The 22,626-nt window shown below is 36.5% G+C and overlaps 1 protein-coding gene and 1 long non-coding RNA gene across 2 annotated transcripts; one reads left to right on the top strand and one right to left on the bottom strand.

Annotated features, from left to right (window-relative positions):
- The first annotated feature begins 8,706 nt into the window (after positions 1-8,706).
- On the top strand, positions 8,707-10,388 carry LOC311276553 (urokinase plasminogen activator surface receptor-like). The gene is made up of 5 exons (XM_084386249.1): positions 8,707-9,040; positions 9,135-9,254; positions 9,501-9,629; positions 9,803-9,907; positions 10,045-10,388. The coding sequence occupies exons 1-5, from the start codon at positions 8,992-8,994 to the stop codon at positions 10,233-10,235; spliced, it is 594 nt and encodes a 197-aa protein (XP_084242375.1). The 5' UTR covers positions 8,707-8,991; the 3' UTR covers positions 10,236-10,388.
- Positions 10,389-16,691: 6,303 nt separating this feature from the next.
- LOC311277597 lies at positions 16,692-20,865 on the bottom strand. The gene is made up of 4 exons (XR_014625300.1): positions 20,731-20,865; positions 19,841-19,874; positions 19,624-19,720; positions 16,692-17,345 (listed from the first exon to the last, which is right to left on the bottom strand). It is a non-coding gene; the product is annotated as an uncharacterized lncRNA (long non-coding RNA).
- Positions 20,866-22,626: the final 1,761 nt, after the last annotated feature.

Genomic DNA, 22,626 nt, shown 5'->3' with positions numbered 1-22,626 from the left:
AATAATACTAATGTTGTCCACCAGAGGGAGGCTCAGGACAATAAATTAGGCAGCGGAGAAAGCAAGAGGCGATTGCCTTAATGTGACACGTCGTATGGTTTGTTAACTGCAAAGGTAAAACATAAATTAAAATTATTCTGACAGATGTGAAGGGGGAGGAGATTTGTAAAGATTTCCACATAGCATAAACCTGTTTATCCTAGCTCTTCACGCCAGGTTTGCGGTGCTTATGAAGAAGCAGCAGCACGCTCATGTGCTTTGTACCAGTCTGTAAACAAGTTGTTGCCTTATATTTTTAAGCACAATCAACTTGGATGTTAAGTCATTTCCACGTGGTCATTTCAAAATGGGTTGAACCTTGTTAAACTTATAAAAAAAAAAGTTTGATGAGTTGAAGTAATGTGAAAACATAGGTTGGCATAACTTATTGATCATGTAACATTCGTTTGTCAGCACTGTGATTCTCTTTGTACACCGTACAGTTATACAATCTTTCATAGACATTTAGACATATTCACGTTTAAACAAAATAAACATTACGTTTTCTACGTAAATCTTACTTAAAGCTACACTGTGTAATATTTTAAGTTGATTTTTAGCAAAAAAAAACTTTGTTCTTTCAAAATTATACGTTCTCATTAATGTGTAATCACTTCAACCAACTAATTAAGTATTCTCGTAAGTGTATAATCTCCCATTTAGAATACATACGAGCGAGTCGCTCGAATGGCGGAAGCCATGTTGCACCTCCATCTTGAAAATACATTAGACAAAGAGGGACATACCTGGAAATTCAAGCTTCGCCTTTCGCGTTTTTACACTCAGTGACACCGTGACGAATGCAAGGGGGAGATTACTCACGACTGCAGGCAGATTTGATATAATACGGCCACCGTAGGAGTTAAAACGCCCTCGGAATGGGAGGGGCTAGAAAGTAATATTCAGTTGGTAGTCATATACAATTTCACCGCTAGATGGGAGTAAATCCTACACAGTGTAGCTTTAAAGAACCCCTAACATTAAACACCTCAAAGGGCATACATTATAAATATAGGCTTCTGAATATCACAATTGTTTTTTAGATTGACTAAACTTCAAATTGACATTAAAGGGTAACTAAACCCTAAACCAACTTTTTTTAGATAATGATCTGTAAGAATGGGGCTTTATTAGTGCTTTTCATTGATTCAAGTAATTTTTTTGACATTTGTGTTTAAAGTATTTTAATTTTACTAAATATGGTGTAAAAACGTCTGAGTGCTGCCCTCTTCAGGTTGAACAGTGGCTACTGCAGTTGAATTTTCCTATTGGAAGTTGTGGTACACTCTGATGTCAGAGTGTACCAGCTAACCACGCCCCTGCCTGCAGAGAGATACGTCCCAGATGCACGCCCCCTCTCCACTGGGCTCTGCCTACTTTTCCAGCATTTTTCAAATATTGCCAGTGGGTGGAGTCAGGCTCTGACCAGGGGTTTAGTTACCCTTTAAATTTATAACACATAAATACACATCTCAACAAAACATGTCATGTCCTTTGACAGTTAAGCCCCTTTCACACAGCACGATGATCCCGGCAGATTGCCGGGAAATTGCCAGAAATTGCCTTCTGTGTGAATGCAAACACGACCCGGGATTGATGCCAGCATCGATGCCGGGTTGGGGACCTATAGTAATATTGCCGTGTTCAGTCCCGGAACGCGCGCTGTGTGAACAAAAGCCGTAATAATGCCGTGTTGTAGTGATGACGCTGCAGACAGATTCTATTGGGATCGTTCGCCAGCTAGTGAAACGGTACGTAATGCACAAGTTTATGATCGAATCAGAGAAAAAAAAATGCACAAGCGTGGTTTCATTGCACATAAGCAAACTTAAGACGCTGATGAGACATTACAAGTCATATCGATGTCACGTGTCTTTGGGGGATTTTTACGGGTTGTGTGTGAATGAACCAAAATCAAATGAACCCGGGTCAAATCCCGGGTCACTTTATCCGTATATTTTCCGGAATCTCTGTGTGAAAGGGGCTTTACAGCTATACATTAAGTTGCTCAAGCAAGTGGCAAAACACTTAAAGGGGTAGTTGATTATGATTTCACTTTTCTAACTTTAGTTAGTGTGTAGTGTTGCTGTTTGAGCATAAACAACATCTACAAAGTTACAAATCTCAAAGTTAAAAGCAAAGGGAGATATATTTTTTAAAGAAATTGCTTTTTAAGGACTACAACAAATGGATAGTAGGGACTGCATGAGCTTCCTCCCGTGTTAGTGACATCACAAACCTTAAAATTTACATAAACCCCACCCCCGGGAATGCGATTTATAGATTATCATGACAGAATATGCTAATCAATGACTAAAAGATAACTACCCAGACAGCATGGTAACATTGATTCAATGTTTAGTTTTGATCCAAACCATCATTTTGGTTGACATCAAAATTTCAATGTTTAAAGTGTGTTGGATCAGCATTGACATTTTGATGAAAGCCAACAGCACACATGGGTGAAGACAGTGACACTGAACTAACAGTGATTTGTAGATGATGAGCACAAGATCATTCAGGCATGTATCTCTGCAGAACACTAGTGGGTTTTTCTCTATCAGTGGGGCGTTTTCAAACCACAATGGGCATTTTCAACCGCTTTACCTGATTTGCTCTAATCCACTGGGGGCTTGGTTTAGGGGTGGGGTGGTTTAGCAAGTCTGTTGAAAAATGGTTGAAAAACATTTATTGTAGTTTGAAATTGGCCACTGATTGGTAAACGCCCATTTTGGTTTTGCATGCGCACTTCTCAGTAGTGTAACGCTTCCTCATTAGAGAGAAAACTCTCATTAGAGAGTCTTGTTTGTTGAAGCACCTGACATACTTACATGACTTCTCTAGCACAGTTTCAAACAATGGTGCATCTACACACTTAAAAAATGCTCATTGCTTTAGTAAAGTTTATTACGAATTTCCTGAATAAAGTTCTAACGTCATTTAACACATTTCTTGAAGTGCAGGAGACATGAACATGAGCAAGAAAGTTACACTGCAAACATAGCCCATGTCTTGCATCCGTCAGTGCTTGCATGCAGAGCACATTGCTCCTTTAGTAGGAACGAAGGCCGACGAAGATGGACAATAAAAAAAAAAAGAAGCCCCCTCCTGATAATGCTGACATTGATTATACACCATATTATACATTATATATTGAGTTGTTGTCGACAGCATAATCACCTGACCTGGGACTTATCACTGCTTAATCAGGTAATCATTCATATTCCTGAATCTGTATTAAATTTGAGAAATTTAACTGATTTCCATTCAGTTCAGCTTGTTTCCACTGAAACACAATAACAAAAAACATCTTGTGTTTATTAAGAAAGTGACTGACATGGCTATTTTGTGATATTTAAAGAGATTAAGGTCTACATAAGGTGAATCTGCAGCTTTAAAGGGATAGTTCAGCCCGAAATGAAAATTCTGTCATCATTTACTCACCCTCATGTTGTTCCAAACCTGTATGAGTTTCTTTCTTCTGCTGCACACAAAAGAAGATAGAGTGAATCATTTTGGCATCCAGACAGTTGAATGGTAGCCATTGACTTCCATGGTATTTATTTTCTACTATGGAAATCAATGGCCACCGTCAACTTTCTGGTTACCAACATTCTTTAAAATATCTTCTTTTGTGTTCAACAGAAGAAAGAAACTCATACAGGTTTGAGTCACATCATTTGAGTTTCATCATGTGCGTTGTTAAACTCACCGCTGAACGCGCTAAACCTTTGCGGGGACTTTGATATCAGATTGCGAGGGGTTTTAAACATCAAAACCCAGTTGGAGGGCCAGATAAAAATGATCTGGGTGCCGCCATTTGACTCGCCCTGGCATAGATAATATTTTGTAGCCCAATGAGAAAAAAGGGAGTAAATAATTAAAACAAAATGAACAGCATTATCTGCTACGTGTGAAAAGAAACCTGCTTTGGATGCATTATGTTCAGGACAAACGTAATAGCACTGCAATAGATTGGCTATATTCGGTTAAGGACCAACGTAATAGCACTGCTTATATTAGGTTAAGGACCAACGTAATAGCACTGCTTATATGTTGGCATGTAACGTAATTGCGATTTGCAAAATAGTTTCCTCAGAACGTATTTCATGTGATACAGGGTTGCATCTTTTATATCATGAAATTTTGGCCAAATGTATTCAACAACAAGAAAAACTGAGCGCCCATTTAGCTACAATAAACTTTATAACCTGTAAGTTGATGAAAACATAATGCACACTGACAGTACACTGGCTGTTCCAGTGATGGACAAAACATATCTCTGTCATTTGCAGGTCAAAAAAATCTATATTATAATGACACACGCTAGACTAAAACCACAATAAATATCAATTTTGACACATGGTGTTTAAAAAAAATTGTGCTTCCCTTCCCATCCTATACCATACAGCCTGAGACTTCCCTGCGTGCTAGTTCCCGGCAGTTGAACCGGTTCGGCACCCTTGAGCCTAAAGCAGTGTTTCCCAACCCTGTTCCTGGAGGCACAGCAACAGTACATATTTTCAAACTCTTACTAGTCAAATAGACCCAATTCAACTCATCAGCTCATTAGCAGAGACTCCAAGACCAGAAAGACATCCAAAGACATACAGCTATGTATCATTCAACGTTGAGGAAAATAAACTTTTCTATATATGTCTCATGTCCTCTCACCCATCCACTCAAAACGAACCTGTGTGCCCTTAGGGCTATTTCCCTGGTTTTCCGGGGTGGCGTAGTCGATCATAGATTGCCATTTCTGTTCAAAGTGTGGTAAACCTTTCTCTATTCTATTACCCTCTCACCGCCATAGCGCTACAGTTGTATAAAATTAAACTACAAATTTAATTTCATCCACATTGCTAAGACATTGCTAAGAATGCACATATTTAACACTTATTATAAAAACAATGGATTTCATATTGTCTGCAGGTATAACTGAAACATGACAAGTAATGCAGTTTTCGTAATGCCATCAACTGTTAGTATTTTGACAGTCATTGCACTATGATTGACGGATTTATTTAAGGTTAAAGCGAGGTTAAAGCACGCAAGCAGACCATCTACCGGGAAAAAGTGTACGCGCGTTGTGGACTGGCCTATAGGCGCATATTACTAACGCTCGCTTTAAATAACAAAAAATAAATAAAAACGAAATAGCAAAATAGCAATGCACCAACAAATGCATTTGCTATATAAACAATGTGGCATAGGACGTGAAAATGATAACTGCGTTGGGCTGAAACTAGCAAAAAAACACTTGTGTCGCGCCTGGTGCCGCATTGCGCTGGGTGTATGATAGGGCCCTTAATGTTCATGTTGGATAGAAAACTAGTGCTCATGTTTTGACAGATTGATTCACTTTTGAATCAGGTTTGTCGTGTTTAAATAGAGTAAGTATATGTACTAACTATTTGGCCAACTGTGTGATATAGGTGTCTTGTGGTAAGGGTACTTTAAGTTATTATAAACGCTTGTTAGCTTTTGTAAAAAACAAACAAACTGTGAATTAGTTCATTTCATCTATAAAGCAGTTCTTCAAAAAAAAAAAAAAAAATGTCACTGTCCAGCTCTGTTCAGTTCTCATACAACATCTCCAGCCCCACTGAGATGGTCTTCAGTCCTGTCAGCTCTGCCCTGGTGCCCTGCCCTGCCGGTTCTGGTCGTGGAAAATTATCAAACTCCAAAAAAATAAATAAAAATAAATGCTACACACAATAATATATTTGTCGCTGTTGGCGGAAACCTTGTATCTCTATATTTCATCTTTTTTTAAATCTTTTTTTATTTTATTTGTATTAATGCTATTAGTCATCCTTTACGTCTGTACATGGGTTTAACAAATATTTAATCAATGGAAAGGATTTAAAGGGTTAGTGACTAAGCCTTGTAACTTCATTGAATCCTCAAACTGTCGGTCAAACCTCATAACTCTATCGTGAATGAAGTGCTGCGCACAGTTTGGACCGTGTCTGCTTTTAAATAAAATAAAGGTAAATAAAGAACCGTTTGTTTAAGTACAGCGTTTTCTTTACACAATAAACACATTGGCCCTCATTTATCATTCTTGCGTAGAAACGGGCATATATGTTGGCGTAAGATTATGCTTACACTCTTCTCATCGCCTGATTTATGAAGCTGTGCGTACCTTTGAAATCCAGGTGTACGCAATACCTGCGCTTGATAAATGCCGCGGCTGAAAACGAGCGTCATTAGAATAAAACGCCCCTATATATTCAAGTCTCCGCTCCCCCCACGCCCTCATTTTACGCCATGGACACACGGAAGACGGCAAAGAAGAGAAACTTCTTTGAGAAAGAGAAAGCGAAACCAGGGAAGTGCAAAGAAACAAAATTGATTTCTAGATTTTTATTATTAATGACGCTTATTGTTATATAGAAGAAGAATGTCGTTATTATTATTATTTGTATTATTTAAAAGAAGAATGTCATTTTTATTATTTTGTCAGTCTGAATTATTTTTTTGGTCATTGAAGATCGCGAGTCAGACTTCATCTTTGCAGCCGACACAGAAAACCAAATGTTTTTATTGGTTTATTAAGTAGGCGAGTTATGAAAAATTGAATGTGAGGGATTTGTTCACTTCACACAAAAAGATCTTGGAATGAGATGGCTAACTGTAGCCTATCGTTTAGTCCACTGTCTAATTTAGAGATTTTTTTTTTAACCGACTACCGACAACTTTAATCGGTTCATACGGTCAACCATCGGTCAAACGGTCATCGGTTAACATCCCTATGTTGTTGTTTTTTTACAGTGGGTCATAACCTATCATATCTTTTAGTTTGTCAGTGCGTTTTGTAGTGTTCGGAATTGTTTTTCTGCGCATTCCCGCACTCAAAACGTGCGTACACCACCTCCTGAGCTGGCGTAGGATTTGAGCGTGCCGTACGCCAACGTCCATATTGATAAATCTCAAAGTCACCGTGGTTTTGGGTGTACGCCAGGTGTACGCTGGAAATTTGGTGTACGCACTTTTGATAAATGAGGGCCATTGTGTCTATAAAGGCTAATGTTGTTTGCTTTTAAAGGGCGGAGAAGAGTACTGTTATAAATATCCTGTGCATTGTGCTTCATCTTTTATATCATGAGATTTTGGCCAAATGTATTCAACAACAAGAAAAACTGAGCGCCCATTTAGCTACAATAAACTTTATAACCTGTAAGTTGATGAAAACATAATGCACACTGACAGTACACTGGCTGTTCCAGTGATGGACAAAACATATCTCTGTCATTTGCAGGTCAAAAAAATCAATATTATGACACACGCTAGACTAAAACCACAATAAATATCGATTTTGACACATGGTGTTTAAAAAAAATTGTGCTTCCCTTCCCATCCTATACCATACAGCCTGAGACTTCCCTGCGTGCTAGTTCCCGGCAGTTGAACCGGTTCGGCACCCTTGAGCCTAAAGCAGTGTTTCCCAACCCTGTTCCTGGAGGCACAGCAACAGTACATATTTTCAAACTCTTACTAGTCAAATAGACCCAATTCAACTCATCAGCTCATTAGCAGAGACTCCAAGACCAGAAAGACATCCAAAGACATACAGCTATGTATCATTCAACGTTGAGGAAAATAAACTTTTCTATATATGTCTCATGTCCTCTCACCCATCCACTCAAAACGAACCTGTGTGCCCTTAGGGCTATTTCCCTGGTTTTCCGGGGTGGCGTAGTCGATCATAGATTGCCATTTCTGTTCAAAGTGTGGTAAACCTTTCTCTATTCTATTACCCTCTCACCGCCATAGCGCTACAGTTGTATAAAATTAAACTACAAATTTAATTTCATCCACATATTATAATATGCCTCAGAGCAACTAACAGTGGGGCTCAATGAAAAATGTTCATTGTTTTGTCTCTAAACGTATTTGTATATGTTATGTTTGCGTATCACTATTGCACAAGAGTGATAAAGGTCCCTCTCTCCGCCTTGCATTTTCTTTTTAATCTCAATCTTAATGTACCACATCCTTTCACACAAATGACATTGCTCAAACAACATTTAATGAAGAGAAAAATATTATTGCTGCATATGATCCTTGCAAATAATTATAATACTCTTAAAATGGAAATCTTTGGACTCCCCTTGCTTCAAAACTTGGTTGAATTAAATGTTATTCATATGGAGAATATACATTCTTTTGAGCCAAACATTCATTGTCGACTCACTCGTATGAATTGGTCGTGAGATAGCGTTGCGCATCTTTATGTAAAGTTCTTAAACTTTTTCTCTATGCTTGGTTAATGTTTCCCCACTTTTTTTAGTTCTTAAATTTGTTCATTTATTCTGATGTTATCCATCATTTGCTATTATTCTTGCTTTTGTAGGCTACTCCTTGCTTTTTTGTGTTAGCCTAAAATAAGATGAATAAAGAAAAATAAATAAAGAAAATAGTATATTTTACCTAGGCTCCAGCATCCCCGATCAGACAAGCTGCTTGAAAATGCATGGATGTTATATTTTTACTGTTTTGAACCAGACAAAAAAAATCATATTCATATAATAGTTTCCTCAAGAGATAAATACTATTCAGCTCATTTTAGTCATGTGCTTGAGATTGTGATGATCATGATAACTCCCCTCATCGTTCATGATTTCAGAGATAATTAAAGTTATGGTTCTGTTTAAACAGGTTACATACAAGTCATACAGGTTTTGAATGACACGAGGGTGATAAAATATATGACAATCTTCATTTTTGGTTCAACTATCACTATAAGAAGGTTGGTTTAAGTAGACCTATAGTACACATTGTAGTTTCCATATTAATCCGGTATTTGTCATTAACTGGCAAGTAAATGTTGTAAGCTGTAGTTTGTTTCTTTATTTTTTTAATTTTCTCATGAAGATCCTCCCCTTTTGATAAGCTATAAAATAGCACTGAAACAGACACATTATTTCATTCTCCTCCTGATCGAATATGGATCTGCAAATCTCAGTTTTTCTTCTGTTCATTCTCTTCACTGCAGGTACAAAGACAAATAATGTTTGTGATGTTACTGGGTACAAATACAGATCATTAGATGTCTTCTGTCTCACTGCATCTCTGCTTTATTCCTAAAGGACATTCTCTCGACTGTTATCAGTGCACGAGTTCGACGGCTTCTTGTGCAGGACAAACGGTTAAAACATGTCCCAGTGGATCTACTCAGTGCGTGAGTACAACAGCAGTGACACAAGCTGGTAAGTCCAATATGATTGAAATTTACTGTTATATTTTACTGATAAAGATGCTGCTGTTATTTACTTGTTTTTTTCCGGCAGAATAAAAAATTTCAGTCACATTATATTCTACATAGATTTCTGATTTTTAATTTGTTTTCTCTCAGATTGTTATGATTTGTTTTTAAAAAATAGTTTAAAATGAAATAAAGTTGTAAATACATTTTCCAGTTTAATTGGTCTTTCTGTCTCATTCATATTATTTAGGGGGCATTAGTTCTACAGCGAAGGCTAAAGATTGTGCTGCTGCCTGTCAAAGTTTTTCCACGAATTTCGGCATTCTAAGGTCGACGACTTCCTGCTGTGGCACAGACCTGTGTAATGCTCAAGATGCAGGTATTTGTGTTTTACTTCAATGATCATGTGCAAATAACATCTGTAAAGTCAACTCTCATTTCACTTCCAAATGACATTCAGCTTGTCTGTGGTGAACTGACTGAATGGAGCCGCTAAAGGAGTGTTGTTGCATTAGATATTTAAATAAAATAATACTCGTTTTCCCTCTATAGATCCTGCCCCAACTGGAAAGAAATGTTACTATTGTGCTGATGGAAAGAGCTGCTCAAACACAGTGGACTGTTCAGGGACTGAAGATCGCTGCATTAAAGCAACAGGTGAGGATCTGGAAACGGAAGAAGATTAAAGTCATTATCATTTAAACTCTCTTATAGTTTTAAACATTTGACACAGATCACATATACCAATGTCCAGCTTAGACTGAATCAGCCTTTGTTTTCTTTCTTTTCATCAGGGACTTATGGAGGTCAGTCAGTTGTTGTAAAAGGCTGTGCGTCTAAATCTATTTGTGACGCCACAACATCAGTTAGAGGTATTGAAAGCATCACATGTTGTGCGGGGAACCTGTGTAACGGGGCTCAGAGTGTCACCCAGAGCTTCCTGTTCCTCTGCTGTTCTCTGCTCTCCTACTTCATGATGCACTGAATACAGCAGATCTTCACATTCTACAATCAGACACACTGTATTGAATACATGTATAGCTTGTGTTTTCTCTGTACTATCCTTGGTGTTCTGATGTGATTTTTTTGCTGTGAAATTCTAATGTGACAATTTATGAAATAAAACTACTACACCTTGTTCCTGTGGTCATATTTAATAAAGCTTTTTAAAAGAAGTTCCAATAATATTTCATTTCTTACAAAAATTAATAAATCAACGTTGTTCAGAAGAAAAATGTATGATAATTATTTAATTATTTAAAGAAGGAAAAATGTATCGTTTCTCTTTTTGTTCCCTTTACTTATTTTGCACTGTTCTTTCCTTTTATCATTATCATTATGTTCACAATGCAGGTGACAATAAAGTACAAAAAAAACAGTAACTCTGTTAGCACCTGCTCTGAGAGAATTTGAATGACTCAAAAGTACGAATAAAAGTTCTTCTTCTGATTAGGATCATGGAGTCCCCATGAAATCAAAATGTAAGTTTTTTTGGCTTTTAGTATGAATATGTTAGCCTTATAAGCTAGTGTGCTCCAAAACAATGACAAAATTTGCATTTAGAAGATATAAGCGTTCAAAACTTACATGCTCTCACTTCCGTCCAATATGGATAAATGATTTTAAATGACATCACTCTGCACTTCAGACAGATTTTCTGTTCGATCAAATGCTCTCTAGAATATGAAGCTCCGCCCCTACACTATAATTAGACACTGTTGCTGTGGCTGAAATCGATCACTTTAACTTCGTTAACTTCACACAATTACTATTTTCTACATGGTGAATGGCACATAGTGCACTATATAGGGGGTAGGGAACGAAGACTGTTTAAATATGCTTTCCATTGGGGCGAATGAAGTCTGGTTTCACGTTAGTGTCACACAAACCACCGCAACTATAGCACAAACGATAGCACAGAGCAGATCATATGCGCGAGTCAGCGCAGACCACAAAAAATATCAGCCACATTTGAATTCTGCACTATTTTAGAAAAGGGGAGGAGCTGCCAGTGGCAGTGTGGTGAAGAGATGAGTCCCACCTAAGGATCCACCCAAGCAATCCGAATGGTTCAAAGCATGTTTTATGGGTAATCGCTTTAGTGCCTGAGGTTACAAATCAGACAAAATCAGTTTATTATACAAGTAGTTTGAACTAAGTTATAACGACCATAAATGTCTTTTAACTTAAATGTTTCGTATACTAGTATGTAAACGAAGCTATAGATTGTTGAACACTCCCAGCAAGCAATTTCACGTCTAATAGACGTCTAATAGCCGTCTAAACACAGCCCAGACGTCTAGGCTAAATCGAGGCTATTTTTGTCAGTGAAAATCTAATAGACGTCTAAACATAGCCCAAGAATAGACAGCTATTGAATGACTACATATATACGTCTAATAGACGTCTAACCATAGCCCAAGAATAGACAATCAGACAGCTATTGAACGACTATATTTATACGTCCAATAGACGTCTAACCATAGCCCAAGAATAGACTAGTCATCAATTAGACCGCTATTAAACGACTACATATATACGTCTAATAGACAGACAATATGGGTCTAGGCTAAAACAAGGCTGATTTTGGGCTGTCAGTGAAAATCTAATAGACGTCTAACCATAGCCCAAGAATAGACTAGTCATCAATTACACTACATATACATGTAATAGACAACAAAATTAGGCATAAGGATTCTTTTCACTCAAATATAACAGGTTCTCATAAATGAAAATCCATCCAAACTAATTGAATATAAAGGGATTTATTTTGAACAATTATATAGACAACAACAACTTAGACAACATTCAAACATAAAAATGAACAAATAAAACATTGGAAAAATATGTAAAACAAATTAAGATATTAAAATTTTTAAGAATTAACTGTTTACTTTTGATCCATAACCCCCACCCCCTGCCCTCCCTGGTGCTTGTTTGAAATGATTAGAAATTGCATTTTTTATTTCACATTCCGTAGCTGATGGAAAGCTGGTCATCACTGCGTCTGCCAAATGAGAAAAAGGAAATAATTATTGCTCAAGAAAAGCATTGTTACAGTCATTTAACTAATTACAGTCAATCACTTTTGCTAGGATGCACACTAGAGCTGGCCAATATAGAGTTAACAGAATATAGATTGAGACTATATAATTTATATCAATATAGACAATAATTTATATCAATATTATAAATTAATTAATATCAATAATTGAACCGTAATGGTGATGCAATACGGGGTGTAACGATACGCGTATTGAACAATTCTGTACAAGGCATGCATATATATATATATATATATATATATATATAGGCTATATACACACACATACATACATATATATATACACATCTGAAATTTTCTTCTCGAATGTTCATTTTTATCAAGCTCATATATGCAAGTTCAGTAATTTCACTTAAATGGCAATGAAAATTACCTATTAATTGTCATTTAAGTGAAATTACTGAACTTACATATATGAGCTTGATAAAAATGAACATTCGAGAAGAAAATTTCAGATGGCACTTAGAGGCTTTTGCATCTGAACTCTTCATATATGTGACCCTGGAACACAAAACCAGTCTTATGTTGCACGGGTATATTTGTGGCAATAGCCAACAAAACATTGTATGGGTCAAAATTATAGATTTTTCTTTTATGCCAAAAATCATTAGGATATTAAGTAAAGATCATGTTCCATGAAGATATTTTGTAAATTTCCCACCTTAAAAACATAAAACATTATTTTTGTGAATGGATGCAGCACTAATCGCCAATAGAAATGGACAACTTTAAAGGCGATTTTATCCATGTTTCGATTATAAAAATTTAAAGTACTGCGGAAACAAAGACACCTACATCTTGGATGCCCATAAGGTAAGCTAAAACATATCAAAATTTAATTTCAAAGTGAACTATCACTATAAGTCATTCTTTATCACTTACTTATATAACTCTAATAAACATAAAAAGATACTTATAGGCGTAGTTCACTTAAAAAAATAAATAAAAAAAAAACATGTAATCATTTACTCACTTTCACTTGGTTCCAAACCTGTATGGCTTTCTTCTGTTGAACACACACAAAAAATATATTTTGATGAATGTTGGTAACAAGACATTTAATGGTAGTCATTGACAAGTGTTCTGTATATTCAATTGTTGTACTTTGTTGACTGATTGCTGGATAATTTGCAATAAACAGTGTCTTTAAATCAAATAAAGTGGATTACATCACTCTGAGGTTCTGAGGTTTTTACACTGGCTATCTGTCTGGCAAAAAATTCATATCAAAAAACTACAGTTGGTTATTAAATTAACATTTTAAGGCCAAAGTAAATTTATAATCTTCTGATGCACTATGAAGAGCAGACCTCTCAGGTCATCTGGGACAGTAGCCAGCTACTTTTATATCTCCAAAGTCAAAACAAAACATGGAGAAGCAGCATTCAGTTTTATATCTGAAACAAATTCACTGAAAACTGAATGTATGCTGCATATTGTAATTATTTAAAAACAAGTGTAAAGACTTTGTTTGCCACTACCTTTTATTAATTGGAAAGGAATTTTTTTTTTTTTTATAATTTATTTTCATGTTGCACTATGCTGCTGTTAAATTTTATGTAAAGTACTTACAAAATTTGCTTTAAATCAAAAACTATTATTTATTACTCTAATTTAAAAACAATATACTGGTATCTTTATAATAATAAAAAATAGTAATGAAGAGTTTCATGCTTACCACATTCATTGAATTTAGATACATTTGCAATAACACGTGCAGGTAACGTTAACTTTTTGGAGAAAAATACTACTCTGCAATGTTAATGTTAAAATGTCACGGTTTCTACACATTATAACAACTAACTAATTTAAACAATGAACATATCAAAAATAACACGCATACTTACAAGATCGAAGTAGAAATGTTAAGGTTTTCACTCAGACTGTTGCTCGCCCGTTGCTCTCCGACAGCTGCCTCGTGTAAAATAAAATGGCGGAAATGTTTATCGCGAAATTTGGCTAAAGTGATCTAGTCGCGCAATGCCAGTAGTCCCAGTAGACATGTCTCAGTAGTGTTTCGATTGTGCCATCTAGCGGTTGGGAAATGCAATTGCATTTGATTAGATTTTTTATCGTTGATTGTGTATGAATGTTATGTTTATGTGTGACAGAAAACATATTAAGCTGTGTGAGCGAAAACATTTCAAAGACTAATATTCTTATACTATATCGCTGGTCTGAATCTGGGCTATAGCCAAGCCGTACGTAGACCAGATTGCCTTGATTTCGCCAGGTGGGCTAAAGCAGACCGCATATAGCCCGTCCAATTCGGAGCTAAATCGTGACTACAGATCGACCATGTCTTGAAATTACATATTGAATCTTGTAGATATCATACCAATGCGAACATGATGGAATATCAACCATTTCATGCACTGCCTGGCAAAAAACAACAATTAATCAGTTTTGACTAAAAGTGGGCTACAATAGCCGGGTCTGAATACGAGCTAAATCGTGGCTACGCACAGCCTACACATATAACATGTAAAATAAAGTAAACCAAACAACTTGTAATCACAGTAGACTTTGCTTGCATGATGGAATATCATACATCTCAAGTTATTTTGGAAAAAAATACATTTATCCAGATTAAATGTTATTTGGGCTAAAAGTGGGTTACGCATAGCCGGGTCTGAATACGAGCTAAATCGTGGCTACGCACAGCCTACACATATAACATGTAAAATAAAGTAAACCAAACAACTTGTAATCACGGTAGACTTTGCTTACATGATGGAATATCATACATCTCACAAGTTATTTTGGAAAAAAAATACATTTATCCAGATTAAATGTTATTTGGGCTAAAAGTGGGTTACGCATAGCGTCTGAATACGAGCTAAATCGTGGCTACGCACAGCCTATAACATGTAGCCTAAAATTAAGTAAGCCAAACAACTTGTAATCACGGTAGACTTTGCTTACATGATGGAATATCATACATCTCACGAGTTATTTTGGAAAAAAATACATTTATCCAGATTAAATGTTATTTGGGCTAAAAGTGGGTTACACATAGCCGGACTATATCGGGTCTATATTTGACCCAGACGTTGAAAAGACGGCTATTGCTTGCTGGGAACGGTCTTTAGTTTAGAAACAATAAAAACAGTAGCAGAAAGAGAGGAAAACAGTCGAAAAAGGCTGGCAAACCGTCTAACAAAATTACGGTGCTTACGGTGCGTGTCCACTGGCACGGTGCGAGTGGAGCGGAGCGAACGTTTCAATTCATTCCTATGGAAGTCGAGCTTCACGCTCGCGCAGTTGCATTGACAGCGGACCGGAGAAAGCGTTGAGAGCGACCGAGAGCGTCAAAAGGTTGGGCAGTTCTCGACAAAGCTTGTCTATTTCTAAATGTAATCGCGTGCATCGCTGATGATTATACTGTCCGTGTGTTGAAAAATACTTTGATTAAACACACTCGCAATAGACACACCCCAAAGCGGAGACGTTACAGCGTTGCCAGCGGCACTGAGCGGACTTTTGCCGCTGTAGTGGACACGCACCGTGACTCCAAGATTACAGAGTCTGTCATGAGTCATGGTAGTGCGTAAATGTGTTTTTATGAGCTTACGTGTCCACTACAGCGGCAAAACTCCGCTCAGTGCCGCTGGCAACGCTATAACGCCTCCGCTCTGGGGTGTGTCTGCTGCGAGTGTGTTTAATCTAAGTTTTTTTCAACACACGGACAGTATAATCATCAGCGATGCACGCGATTACATTTAGAAATAGACAAGCTTTGTTTCCAAATGCACCAAGCAAAGATATCCTTTCAATTTTATAAACTTTTATAAACCCAGCCAATGTAATCCCTTACGAAAATTAACCATGGTTTTACTATAGTAAAACGGTAGTTAACTACGACCGTAGTAGCCGTGGTATTTTGGCGGAAACCATGGTTTTTAAAAACCATGGTTTTGATACCATGGTTTTACTACAGTTATATTGTAGTAATACTATAGTAAAACGGTAGTTAACTACAACCGTAGTAACCGTGGTATTTTGGCGGAAACCATGGTTTTTAAAAACCATGGTTTTGATACCATGGTTTTACTACAGTTATATTGTAGTAATACTATAGTAAAACGGTAGTTAACTACGACCGTAGTAACCGTGGTATTTTGGCGGAAACCATGGTTTTTTAAAAACCATGGTTTTGATACCATGGTTTTACTACAGTTATATTGCAGTAATGCTACAGTAAAACCATAGTAACCATGACTGTAGTTTTCTCCAAAAACCACGGTTACTACAGTCATGGTTATGGTTTTACTGTAGTATTACCACAGTGTAGCCATGGTTTTACAAAATTCTTGAATTACATTTAAGCCATTTACTTACAACAAACATCTACAAAATAACAACAGAAAGAAGTTACCATTCTATGATACAGACTTTATTACAGAAATTACATAATCTGAAAACATAGACTTGCATTTGTTCTCACATGTGACATAAAACAATAAACTACAAAGTTATACAAAATTATTGGTGATAAATGCAATGGTTAAATTCAGTTGCTAATTTACAAATAAAAAAATAGCAATTTGTTCCACTGTAATAATGATTTATATACAAATATAACACAAATAAACATGACTTAGAGCACCTTTAAATACACAGCATCTACCTCCTCCAAAAATGTCTATAACATGTAAACACGTGTTCAACACAAGCATGTTTGCAATTTATACCGTACATACATTAACAAGATGACAACAACATTACTTAATTACTTAAACATTACTAAAAGTTTAATGGAAAATTCTTACATATACTACTAAACAAATTCAGAAGAAATTAGCAGTTCTTTGAAGAATGTTTAAAATGATATCCACTCACAAGAGATGAAGACATGCAGTCTCCTCAAGGGGGATGAAAACTCTAGGTGAAGAAGTTTTTGTTCAATAGCATGTGATGCAGCATCCATGCCAGTAGTTGTCAGTATGAAGTCTGTCACATAGGCCAGTAGGTTACAGTCCAGCTTTGGTTTGGTTCTGTCTTGACCTTCAGCCCAAATGGACACAGGAGCTAAAATGAGAAGAATACACACCACATTAACACACGGCTTGCCGGAATACTCAACTGTACTATTGAGTAGCCGAATAATAATGTCCAAGTGCAATAATGTCCATTCAGCCAGTGTTTTCATAAATAACCCATCAATTATTAGGGCTCCAAAAGCCAAGCAGAAAGAATGTGCATTATATGATCAGTTGAGTGTATTTTCTTTTACTTATACTCTTGAAAGGTTAAACAGAACAAAAAGTACAAGTCTCATATATACATCATTTCACGAAAGAGAAAATGAGATGGAGAAAGTACTGGTTTGAGTAGAGACATCTGTAACCAACAAAGGGATAGAGCTCTAGACACTCAATTCAATCGTAAATGCATGATAACAGATAATCAAGAAAGGTTTTCTCTCACCCCAACATGACATCATGACTTTGCGTAAACATACACGCCACTTTCAAGTCAAAAGTGGCGTGTTATTTATACGCATTTTGAGCTATCCGCGTGTATGTTCACGCCGAAACGAACCGTCATCTTCCGCGTGTATGTCTACGCCGTTAAATGTCCGAGCGAAACGGAGCAAAATGTACGTGAAATTAATCATGTTGGTCCCCTTTGGAAAACGTGTAGATGTCACAGTTTAACAGCCTCAGACGTGAATCTTACACGTACCATTATCCCCGGACGTTTGCTAATCCTACCATCTAATCATAACCATTTCTTAAAACTACGTTGGCTACAATTATAAAGAAAAACAACAGACAGACACAATAATATAATATATAATCACAATAATTTATTTAATGAGAAAATGTCAAAATCGGTACCAAAAGTTGTTCACGTGACGATGTGTCCTCTCTGGCAGTAGTTTTGAATGAGGTAACAGAGCAGAATTTAACTTATTAATTCAAATCCATGAAAATGTTAATCCGTCTTCGGTTCGGTTCGCTCTGAGGGCTGCCGCCTGCGCGGCAGTGCGCGCTTCATTTCAAATGTGAATGTGCATGACGCAATCTGTGACGAAGCAGGCGAGGCGAGAGCCAATGAGCGTTTGATATTACTGCCGTAACGCTTCTTGAGGGCGCAATTTTTTAATTTGAATTCATAACAAGCGCGGGGTTTGACGTTTACGGTCAAGATGACGATTACTGGATAAAGGGCTGAGTTTGGATCTTTTTCTTGCAAATAATGGATTCTGAAGGTTTGGATTACATCAAGCTAATAAAATTGGTGTATTTTGTGAATCGATGTTGTGTTGTAAGGTTAATTATTGTGATTATACATTTTAATATTGTCCATAAAATGGGTATGTTTAGGTGTGGGAGTACAGTTAAGGGATCTTACATTTATCTATACATGGTATTAACCCCAGTGACGGGTAGGTTTAGGGACGGGTTTGGGGTAAGTCATATATATTTATATAGAGAGTAATGTAACGTTAAGTCAACGGCGTTGATAAACACGCTGAAAAGCGATTATGCGTGTTGATAGCACGCCAAAAATGGAAATCGAATTGGCGTGTCATACGTACGCCATTTCATGAGATCAGCCTGCTCACCCAAAGCTATTGTATTGTTTCAACCTGGAAAACAGGTGTATTTTACAGTAGCATTGAAGAAAGTAATTAAATGAACAAATATGAAAATAAAACAAAACATAGACTTCACTGTATAAATTATACATTTATACTTATTAAACCTACTATTAAAAGTTATCAGTCAAGAGCAGTGAGTGATTTTCTCTTTGCATTTTGTTGTTTTATTAGTTTGCGTTCACTTTAGACATAACCGACTTTATGTAAACCTTGTGTGTATTTGACAGTATTAGCACAATAAGACTCGAAAGATAACTTAGTCCAGTATCCAGGCGCTGGTAGACAGGCTTTTAGTGCATGTGAGCTTCACGTGTAGGTGCTGAGAAACACACACGTTAGAACAGCGCATCAGCACGCGAATTAAATGTTTAACCGACAAGGCATTAAAGCACATGCAAATTATGAACTTTTGTGAACTGCAGTGTGCCGTTCCGCTGCGTTAACATTTTATGTGAATATACGTCGCGTTGTTCAGTATGTTGGGACAGAGGCGCCAGAACATCGTCATATCGCACACCCCTACTTCCAAAGTTCATGTTTTGTGTTCCACAGAGTCATAAAGGTCTGAAAAAACGTGAGAGTAGATGACGACAGATATAGAATATTTTTTGGTAAGTTACTTATCCCTTTAATGTTTATCATATTTTGTTATACTGACATTTGTTAGACAACAATTAATTGGTTTGTAAATGTACTTACCACTAATACACTCGAATTGCCAATAGAACTCGCTTTCTTCCAGTCCAAGAATTCTTTTCCTCATGTTGGTATAGATTGGACAGGTTTTTTTGGCAAACTGGGGAAAAAAAAAAAAAAAAAAAAAAAAATTTAAAAGACAAAAAATTGAGATATACAGTACATACCATATTATCATTATATGTTTATTAATGGTATTCACTATGACTTCACTATTTACCTGGCAAACAGCTGATGGTTTCACACTCTCTCGTCTGTATTAAAGATGATGATAAATAGAAATTACATTTTTGACAGTCACAAATTGTCCAATGTCATTAAATGTAATGCTTAAGACCTGTGCATGGATAGACAATTCTGTGTGGATGTCAAAATATATTAACAATACGGAACAAGATTTTATATTCAAATTCAATTTGAATTGGTTATAGATCTGCCAGGTTCTCACAGCAGCCAATCACAGCGCACTCCCTCTCCCACTTCGGTTCAGCTTCGTTCATCTTAGGAACACAAATGAAGATATTTTTAATGAAATTCTGAGGGCTTTCTGTCTCTCCATTGGGAGCAATGCAACTAACACATTCAAGGCCCAGACCGATAGGAAAGACATCATTGAAGTAATCCATGTGACTCCAGTGGTTTACCGATTTTATGAAGCGATGCCGGTGCTTTGCTTGTTTTTGCAAAAAAAAATAAAAATACTGACCTGCAATCCAGTAGGAGGAGCACTGCGACATATGCGAATTGTGTTGACTCAAGACCGGAAGTTGTTCCGTGAATGTGCTTTAGATAATATTATTTTGTAAATATAGAGGTAAATTATGCTGGGGGTTTTTTGCACAAAACAAAGCACTTGCATCGCTTCATTAAATTGAGGTTAAACCACTGGAGTCACATGGATTACCTCAATGGTGTCTTTACTACCTTTCTGGGGCTTGAATGTATTAGTTGCGTAGGCTACCAATGGAGGAACAGAAAGCTCTTGGAGTTCATTAAAAATATCTTAATTTGTGTTCCGAAGATAAACGAAGGTCTTACGGGTTTGGAACGACATGAGGGTGAGTAATTGATGACAGAATTTTTTTTTTACAATTTTTAGCTGAACTATACCTTTAAGGAATCCTAGAAACACCTTAATTCAACCACAGCATGCACTCGGTCCATTTTCTGGAATGACTGAAATGCAGATAAGAAAACAACAGTTTCACAAAAAAGCACAGCAGTTTTAAAAAGCTTCATATAAAGTACCCAGAAAAGTTAAATGTTAGCTGCAGCCCTATTTTACAGCGCAAATCTTCTCCATACTGTGCACTTTTATGATAGAAGCTTGTTCCCACATTTGAGAAACTGTTTACACAAAAATACTGCTTTAACTTTAATTTGTCATGCACTCTTGAATGTGCAAAGTAGAGATAGGGCTACTGTATGATGAAAGGCAAGATGTTCACTAAAAATAAGATGAAGAAGTCACATGGACAATATTTTTGATACTTTCAGAATTGAAATTAAGTAAATAAAGTGATAGTTCACCTCCAAATGGAAATTCTGTCATTAATTACTCACCCTCATGTAGTTCCAAACCTGTAAGACTTTCGTTCATCTTAGGAACACAAATGAAGATCTTAATAATAAAATCTGAGAGCTTTCTGACCCCTCATAGACAGCTAAGCAACTACCTCTTTAACGCTTTAAAAAGTTAAAGTGATTGTAAAACTAATCCATATAAATTGAATGGTTTAGTCTAAATTTTGTGAAGACATGATCGCTTCCTTTATGATGAACAGGTTGACACTGTCACCATTCATGTTAAATACCCTTAAACGTTAAAAGGATGACAAGACAAATATTTCGCTTTCCTTGGACACGGCAACCTTTTCACGAATATATATATATGACTTGACCTCAAAAACAGACGCAGGTCATCGCACGCACTCAGTCGATCACTCTCATTCACTGTCTGTTTAGGCTTAAGTGCAAATCAGCGAAGCCTCTATACAAACCACCATGATAAAAACAGTCTTGTTATCATTATTAACTTATTTTACATTCAATACACATGCACGAAGGTCAAAACTAGAAGGGTATAGCCTTTTGAAAAAAGAAAACACGCGAATATCACGGTTGCTGCGGTTACTTACATTCCTCTGCGGTTGGCTTGTCAGTAGCGCGATATTGCGGTTATCGCCACAACAGATTTAATTTAGTCTTTTCTTCACACTTAAACAATGATTGGCGAACATAAACAGAAGCTCAACCGAACATGCTTGACACGTGAGAGCAAACCTCTCTCAAACGTGCTGCGCAACACACGAGAATGAACCTCGTTTGTTCTTGCATGTCAAGCAAACATGCTTGAGCTTCTGTTTACCGTAACTGATGTGTGAATTTATGAATGTTTATATGTGAATAAAAGCCTAAATTCAACCTGTTCATCATAAAGGAAGTGATCATGTCATCATATGGATTAGTTTTACAATCACTTTAACTTTTTAAAGCGTTAAAGTGGTAGTTGCTTAGCTGTCTATGGGGGTCAGAAAGCTCTCAGATTTCATTATTTAGATCTTCATTTGTGTTCCAAAGATGAACAAAAGTCTTACAAGTTTGGAACGACATGAGGGTGAATAATTAATGGCAGAATTTTCATTTTTGGGTGAATTAACCCTTTAACATGTTCAAGTTAAAATTGTAGCAAAATGATCATTTAAATGCTATTTTTTCTTAATAGCATTTACACTCACAGTTAAGACACTTACGATTGCATTTTTATAAATACCCACAATGAACGTAGCAAAATTCAATGTGGATTTAAAAAAAGGATTCCGGCAAAATTCAATGTGGATTTAAAAAAAGGATTCCGAGCCAATCACATTCCCGCACCGCCCTGTCAATCACTGCATCAAGTGCCTTAACTTTGAGTGTAAATGCTAGGAAACATAACTTAAATTATCATTTTGTTACAATATTTACTTGAACATGTTAAACATCTAATTTCTGTAATAAATTTTA

This window comes from Rutilus rutilus, assembly GCF_951802725.1.
Source record: "Rutilus rutilus genome assembly, chromosome: 18".
Classification (NCBI taxonomy): Eukaryota; Metazoa; Chordata; class Actinopteri; order Cypriniformes; family Leuciscidae; genus Rutilus; species Rutilus rutilus.
This window is presented reverse-complemented; position numbering and strand designations above follow the sequence as displayed.

What these genes read in the sequence shown, in the direction of transcription:
- LOC311276553 (XM_084386249.1), top strand. Translation starts at nt 8,992, where the DNA reads ATGGATCTGCAAATCTCAGTTTTTCTTCTGTTCATTCTCTTCACTGCA. An exon ending in GTTCATTCTCTTCACTGCAG is followed by an intron (nt 9,041 to 9,134) that starts GTACAAAGACAA and finishes TTATTCCTAAAG; the next exon opens with GACATTCTCTCGACTGTTAT. An exon ending in AACAGCAGTGACACAAGCTG is followed by an intron (nt 9,255 to 9,500) that starts GTAAGTCCAATA and finishes CATATTATTTAG; the next exon opens with GGGGCATTAGTTCTACAGCG.